Source organism: Alligator sinensis, unplaced genomic scaffold (genome assembly GCF_000455745.1).
Source record: "Alligator sinensis unplaced genomic scaffold, ASM45574v1 scaffold318_1, whole genome shotgun sequence".
Taxonomy (NCBI): domain Eukaryota; kingdom Metazoa; phylum Chordata; order Crocodylia; family Alligatoridae; genus Alligator; species Alligator sinensis.
Genome location: NW_005842421.1, coordinates 449,053 through 456,647, shown reverse-complemented (window position 1 = coordinate 456,647; position 7,595 = coordinate 449,053). Strand labels below are relative to the sequence as shown.

At 36.5% G+C, this 7,595-nt stretch overlaps 1 protein-coding gene across 2 annotated transcripts in view; it reads left to right on the top strand.

Moving 5' to 3' along the window:
- SMCHD1 (structural maintenance of chromosomes flexible hinge domain containing 1) overlaps positions 1-7,595 on the top strand; it is a 142,892-nt gene that overhangs the window by 101,456 nt on the left and 33,841 nt on the right. For both annotated transcript variants that reach the window (XM_006030106.3, XM_006030105.3), the window contains 2 exons: positions 3,324-3,403; positions 5,283-5,440. In XM_006030106.3, coding sequence (XP_006030168.2) covers positions 3,324-3,403; positions 5,283-5,440 — 238 coding nt within the window. The remainder of the gene's footprint in view (positions 1-3,323; positions 3,404-5,282; positions 5,441-7,595) is intronic.

Sequence of the window (7,595 nt, the reverse complement as noted above, 5' to 3'; positions counted from 1 at the left end):
ATAAAGAAAAAGCCCCCACAAATTGCTAGCTTCCAGAAAGAATATAAATCTTTTCCTGGTTCCAGATCAATGTCTTTTTGATCCAAACAGATATTTGTCAACCTACAATCAAAATAGAGAAGGTTTAGTCATAATTTTACTACTATGGAAAAGATTTTGTAGCAAACTAAAACTTCATTGCAGCATCTTTTGCTGAAGAGTAAGTCAGAAATCTGGGCACTCTCTCCAGTGCTTTTCTGACCAAACTGAAGTGAGCCTCCTTTATGCATAAAATCTAATTCTCTGAATTCTGAGAGATTCAGTAATCATAGTAATTGTGCCAGTGTCCCCCATCCAGTCAGTTTCTAGACCTGTTGGGAGTATGGTTCACATTCTAGTATCATTATCTTCTCTCTTGGATTTACTCCCAAAGATGAAGGGAAAATACTTCATCCAGACTTAACATGTCTGTATCTTGCAATGATGTCCAAACTATTTTAATAGAGAAAATGTCAAATAAATGTAAAGTAAAATGTCAAATAGAGACATTATTTGGACCTAACTGTACCATATGGCATCCTTTCCACTGGACATTATTCACCTTGCATTTTCTGCTATGATTAAAATCAGCTAGATTCTCCAAATTTTCTCTAGCAGCTGTATCTGCCTATCATCTACAAATTCAGAATCTGGCATAGTATTTTCACACTATGCAGGTTTTAGGTTTTTTGACAGCTTTAAGTACATGTTTCCTTTCAGGTCAGGAAACCTTTTCCATTATGGGATCTTAATATGGTATTAGCATGTCTAATGGCCCCTGCATGTGAAGCAGTAGCCATTTGTTCTCATCCTTTTTCCACGGTGGTTAGATGAGAGAAATTCAAGCTTTAATGAGTAGTCCTCCGTATATTATTTTCCCAGAGATAAGGATTTTCTTAGACCTCATCTAAGCTTTCTTCCTAAAGTAGTTTTGATTTTTTTTTTTTTTATATATAACTCAAACCATTCATTTATCTGTTTTCTTCCCCAAATCTCATTTCAGCCATCCTGAAATAAAATGAAATGCTTTACAATATTCTGAGAATACTGCCTTTTTGTTTGTTTAGAGTTTCCTCAAGAGTACTAAGTTTTGTACTGGAAGAGTAAAAAGGGAAGGAGTCTTTTCCCAGATGTCATCCAAATGGATAACAGAATTCATCAGTCTGTTACTGAGCAGCTAAACCTGATCCTTCCCTTTAGATAGAATCTCATTCTACCACAATTCAGCCTGCATCTGTAGCTTCCTTTAGACATTTGTATATTCCTCTAGGAATACACAAATCTCTGAGATCTGTAGCACTTCTCTTTAAAGTTCAGTTCGTACTTTCATAAAACATTGCTATTGGGGACTGCTTCTGAAACTGCCTCTTTTTGCCAAAGTAGTCCTTACCTTAGAGGTATGGATAAATGTTCACGTGGAAAAGTTTCAAAAGGGGAGGGGGAGTTTCTGCTCCAAGCTGCACAGCTCTAACTGCTTGGTAAAGGAGCCTGTATCCATATAAATTCTTAATCCAAGGTTAAAGTTGGGGTGATTTAATTCATTTGTGGTGTTACAGGCTTGTGTACACAAAGCATTTAGAGTGTAACAGCAGCTGATGGTTCCTGAGCAGCAGCAGCTCCCCCTCCCCTTTTGAAGCATGGTTGCTGTTTTGCTCAAGTCCAGTGTCTCACCTGTTGGCACAAGGTTGCTGCTTTGGGAGTTACGAGTGCTGGAATACTAACAACAAATCTTTTCCCAAAGAAAAAGCTATGGCTTACACTAACTTTAACAGTTTTTCCATGTTCATTTCTAGTAAAACAGGTTTCACACAAATGATTTTAGCTTCTGTAATACTCTGTAATGTATGAATATCTCAAAAATAATGTGAATGGAGGTGGGGGAGGGGCTTCCTTCTTGCAGCAAGTGCAGTGGGTTCATAGGGTAGTTCTTGGGCTGTATGACCAGTGCCACTTCAAGGGTTCCCCTCTTTTTATGCTACTGAATACAGCTTTTTGCAGTTACAGCAGCTAGCCAGTAGAGGGCACCAAAACCAGCAGTGTAGAGGAGGTGTGTCTCCAGTTCTCCTGGGCTAAGTACAGACGGTCAAAAAGCCCAAGCCTGAATTGATTCAATCTTTGCAGGTTAGTCTAAGCTGCGTAGATTGAACTGGTAAACAAGTGAACAGACATTCACTTTTGATTCTGAAAATGCAGCCACATGCCTGCAGTGGCCCAGGCTAGAAGCACATCTCCCCCCTCAACTGCAGCAGATAGCTTGGGCCGAAGCTAGCCTGTCCATCCCATGAGATTGGTTTTGCAGGGGAGGTACAAAGCAACCTGGGATGCTGGGGGACTTGAATCTGGAGGCAGTCTGGGACAGAAGTTCAGTAAGCTGATTTAACCTGAATCAGTTAAGTCTGATACTACATCCATCCAGGTTTATCTTAAACTGGTTTCAGCCATTTTGAAAGTGGTTTATGTGCACTGAACTTCTGTTGTGTTACACATCTGAACTAGTTTCTTATCAGTTATGTGCAACTTCTGTCCCTAGCCCTGGAGCTTAGCAAGAAAGGAGCAGACCTGAGGTGCCTGTTCCTGAATATAGGGTGAGGTGCTCTACATCCCAAGAATTTGTCCAGTCCTTTGAGGAAAGGGGCATCAGTAGCTATTGAATATGGGGTTTAGGGATACAGCCTCTGAACTAGAACTTCTTAGACCTTAAATGCTTGAGACTGCAAGTGAGAGAGGAACAGTGGAAAAAATCCTGGTCATATACCCAGTTCACCCTCCATTTCAGCATCCTGTATCTGCCACTGTAACACAGGATACTGGACAAGATTGACCTATGGTGGCCTGACTCAGTAAATGACAATTCTTACGTTCTTATGCATATATTCAGATAGGAGCTGGGGCGGGGGTGGGGAAGGAGAGGAAGGGATGCCTGAATTCCTATAGGGCTAATACTTCAGGGCCTTCCCTCCTGCTCTTGCTACCATGTTACAATCAAGAGGCATACTGCCATCTACATTAGGGCATTCATGGAATATTTGGCATTATTTGACCAGTCATTTAAATAGCTTGACAACCTTAGGATGAATTGTGAATCTTTGACTTAATTTACCTCTTGCTAACTCACTTATGTATCTGTTTTCATAATCTTCATTAAATTAGAGGAGTCAGGAAAGGTGTAGAACTAGAGCGCAAAAATACAAGACAGGTGTTAATTAAAGTGCAAGAAAATATCCTTTATAAAGAAAAGTTACTTTTTGATGTAATGTAATAGCAAAGTAATTGTATATTTTAAAAAAACATAATTTTCTTGACAGATCCTTCCTACCATCCAGCAACATAAAACAGATGAAAATGGTAAGGCCAATCTTGGAGTTTTTAGTATTCATGCACCTAGGTAAGTAAGTACTCTTCTATGGCATTTAGTAACTAATTCCTTATGTCTGCTGAGAGGGAGAGTAGTGTTCATATTTTTGGGGGGAAGGAGTTCTTAATTAGGAAAAAATGAATGCATGCACATTTTAACTGCAATATACTATAGTAGGGGACTAACATCTTTAACCATGTTAAATGTGCCTGCCTTTAGGTTAGCCTTAACCAGCAGCCAGGCTTTTTAGGTTGGTAGTATTCTTAGAGGTAGTTAACCCCACAAAATGTTGTTTACTAGTATAGTAGTGGTAGTATAGTATTTTAAAAAAACATTATTTTCATAGCCCAGAGTAGGCCCTGAAGTGGAAATTTGTAATATATATATTTTTTTTTTTTTTTTTTTTTTTTTTTTTTTTTTTTTTTTTTTTTTTTTTTTTTTTTTTTTTTTTTTTTTTTTTTTTTTTTTTTTTTTTTTTTTTTTTTTTTTTTTTTTTTTTTTTTTTTTTTTTTTTTTTTTTTTTTTTTTTTTTTTTTTTTTTTTTTTTTTTTTTTTTTTTTTTTTTTTTTTTTTTTTTTTTTTTTTTTTTTTTTTTTTTTTTTTTTTTTTTTTTTTTTTTTTTTTTTTTTTTTTTTTTTTTTTTTTTTTTTTTTTTTTTTTTTTTTTTTTTTTTTTTTTTTTTTTTTTTTTTTTTTTTTTTTTTTTTTTTTTTTTTTTTTTTTTTTTTTTTTTTTTTTTTTTTTTTTTTTTTTTTTTTTTTTTTTTTTTTTTTTTTTTTTTTTTTTTTTTTTTTTTTTTTTTTTTTTTTTTTTTTTTTTTTTTTTTTTTTTTTTTTTTTTTTTTTTTTTTTTTTTTTTTTTTTTTTTTTTTTTTTTTTTTTTTTTTTTTTTTTAGGTAGGAAGCCTCACCTGCTTGTCAGTAACTGCAGCTGGCTTTTTTTTTTCTCCTTATTATCTACAGTAGTTTTTTTCTAATTTTCAAGGACATCAGTATTCCATACAGACTAACTTGTCTCCTTAAGAGCAGTGAGGTTTGATACGGTCAGGTCAAAGGACATTAACTAATCAGATGCAATTCTCAATAAATTGAAAAAAGCCAACAGAGCTCCATGTTCTGTAAAAGCTTTTGGGGGTGGGATTTAGAAACCTGCTAATTGCTTTAACTCTTACAATGTTTTATATCAGTAAGTTTGTCTGCATTTTTATCTTGGTGTTTTGATGTTTGAGTCATGAAGATTTTAAGTATGTACAATATTATAAGTAGACTACAAGGGTAAATTTGAAATCTTTACTGTAATGATTTATACTTGTTATACCTCCGCTCTCTCTCTCTCATAAAGTTAAATGGCATACTGAAACCTAATAGTCTCAATGTATATTGTTATGGGGAAAAGCCTGTATTTGGTCTTACTCTTGTGACTAGGAGGAACTGGGAGGTAGTATAGAGCAGTCTTCCTTCACGTGATGTTTTAAATAGCTTTCCTTATTCTCTACCCTCTTCTAGCCCTAATGAAATCAAAGTTGCCAGCAGTTCAGTTATTGGAAAAGTAGGCTGAAAATTGGTGAATTTGGCAGAAACAACATAGCAAAAGACACAAAAATTAGCAATAATGCAATTTTTTTAACATGATACAGTTTAAAGTTGTGGGAATATTCTAAATTCTGGGCTTTTTGAGCTGTGATGTTTCTGACCTTGCATATATACTCGTGTTTTGTCTTTACTATAACTTTGTTATCAATAATAGAGATTTGAGAGGAAAAAATTCCTTGAAAGGGAAGCAAGTTATTGTAGAGCATATTATTTCCTTGATCACAATGCACTGATTTTTTTTTCTCTAAAAGTGCTACTGACATACTGTATATTATTTAGCTCAGTTTTTAACTGCTTGTTATATGATTACTGTATACAGGGGAGAACATTCTTTACATCTTAAAGCCTCATACAGCAAGGGCATATTAAATTGCCCTGTAATCAAGATAAATGTCCTGCCTGACCCTGAGAAACCTGTACGCTTGAATGTTAAGTATGACAAAACTGCTTCTTTTGTAGCAGGAAGTACCTTCCCTGGTAAGTAAAAGGTTTTTGTGGGATTTTTTTTTTTCCTTTTATTTTTTTTCTTAAATATTGGAAACCAGCCGTTCAAATACAGCTTTTCACCACTGAAAAAAAACGTATTTTTATGATGATTTATCTTGTTGATTTTTTTCAATACTTTTATCCCACATTATATCATATCTGGCTGGTTCCATGGACTGTTCTTGGAAGAATCACACTCACACAAGAGCCTGTGATACAAGTCAGCGTGATAGAACCAGTTCTACTGGGATTCAGAGAAAAGAACTTTTATTCCCCTTAATTTATTATTCCGAGTTTGGTGACCTTTACTGGGTCCTGGACAACTAAACATATTTATTTCCTTCACCAGCTGTCTCATGGTAACTCTTTCCAGTCCATATTCTCATTAGATCCTGTGGTTTGGGTGACCTGCCTCAACTTACAGGACACATGCATTCAGCACAGAAGATTTCCTAGTGGCAAACACTTTAATTAGTCAAATTAATGGAATTCAGGCTCCCCTAGCAGATCTCCTCTTCCCATTTTTCATGCTGCTGCTGTGACACTTAGACCATGTGCCAAATTCATCCTAGGAATGGGATCTGACTGTTAATCCATACATCCATTTATATAACCTTTGTCCATGAGTAGGAGAAATGAAACTATGCATGTAAAAAGGATGCTTTTATATTTGCTTAATAGAATGTTACACATATACAAGTCACCAAACTGCTTATAACCTATGGTAGAAAATCCAAGGGAAATACAGAATCGGCTTTAAAATTTTCAAATGCATTTCTGATTTCATTAGAACACTGTATAATGTTAATTACATGATGCTTTCGTCAGTATCATTCTTCATCTGCTCTGATCCTGAAGAAAATCTGGAAGAGTTCAGCAAATGACTGAACACTAATTGAAGCATGAAATCATTATAATCCCCAGGCCTTTTGTCATGGCCTTCAATACAGGCCAGTTTACCTATTGTAAAGAAAGGAGTTTGGTGAATTCTTAAAAACTGAGCTAAATAAATTAGCCTTAATTTATAGACCAAAGAAATATTGAGCAACCATTTCTAAAAGGACAGTTGATAACAGTCATTACTATTAAGGAAAAGATTCAACAAGGTCTTGATTGGCTATACATATTCCAGTGTTAATTTTCATCAGTATTGGAGTTCTTTCAAATAGTCTTCATATCTCAAACACAGTCATATCTGATTATATTTTGAAGGGTGATATTTTTGTCAAATGGCAAGTGCTATATATAATGTTTTAAAAATAGAATATAAAAGCATATAATAGAAAGTAAGCCTCAATCATAGTATTTTTTATCTGATATTGTGATGAAGGCTTATTTTAATTGTTTACATTTTATACTTCTATGGTATTTGGTTTCAGACCTGTTATATAGCTAATTGCTTCTTCCAGGCTAATAGGGGACACTTGGGGGTGAGGCAGGGCAAAGAGCAGGTTCTAGAAGGGGGACTAGCCTCTTTCTGTCACTATTCCTGATTGGCCTGGGTGTGGGAGTGCTGGTGAAGCCCCAGAACCACTCCTCTCACCTGGTAAGCAGAGGGGTTTTAAGGAGTGGCTATACATGGTATGGAGCGTGGTTGGGGAGGGGAAGGGGGAAGCCGTCCTCTTTCCTGCTCCTCTTACCTATTTCTCCACCATCTCCTTGTGTCCCTTGCTGGCTTGGAACAGGTGCTGGTAGGAAAAACCCACCACTAGCTGCTGTCCCCAACTGAGCCCAGAAATCCATGCAGCCAGTTACTGTGGCCCTCAGCTACAGCAGGGCTGGAATGGCTCTGGAGTTTCCCTTATGCCTGCATTAGCTGACACCAATAGCAGCGATGGTGGGTGGATTTCATTGTTCTTCACCTGATATGGGCCAGAGGGGACTATGGCGAGGTAGCAGGTCCTGGAAGAGAAAAACCACCCACCACCAGTGCTGTCCCCTACCAAGCCTGGGAACCTGTGAAGCTGCTTCCTATGGCTTTGGGGCTCTCCCCCGCCCCGACACACTCACTCACTCACTCACTCACTCACTCACTCACTCACTCACTCACTCACTCACACACTCACTCACTCTGTGCCTGGGTCAGGTGAGGAGAGCAGTGACAGCAGGTGGGTCCCTGCTTCCTGTGTCTGCTCCCTGCATGGCT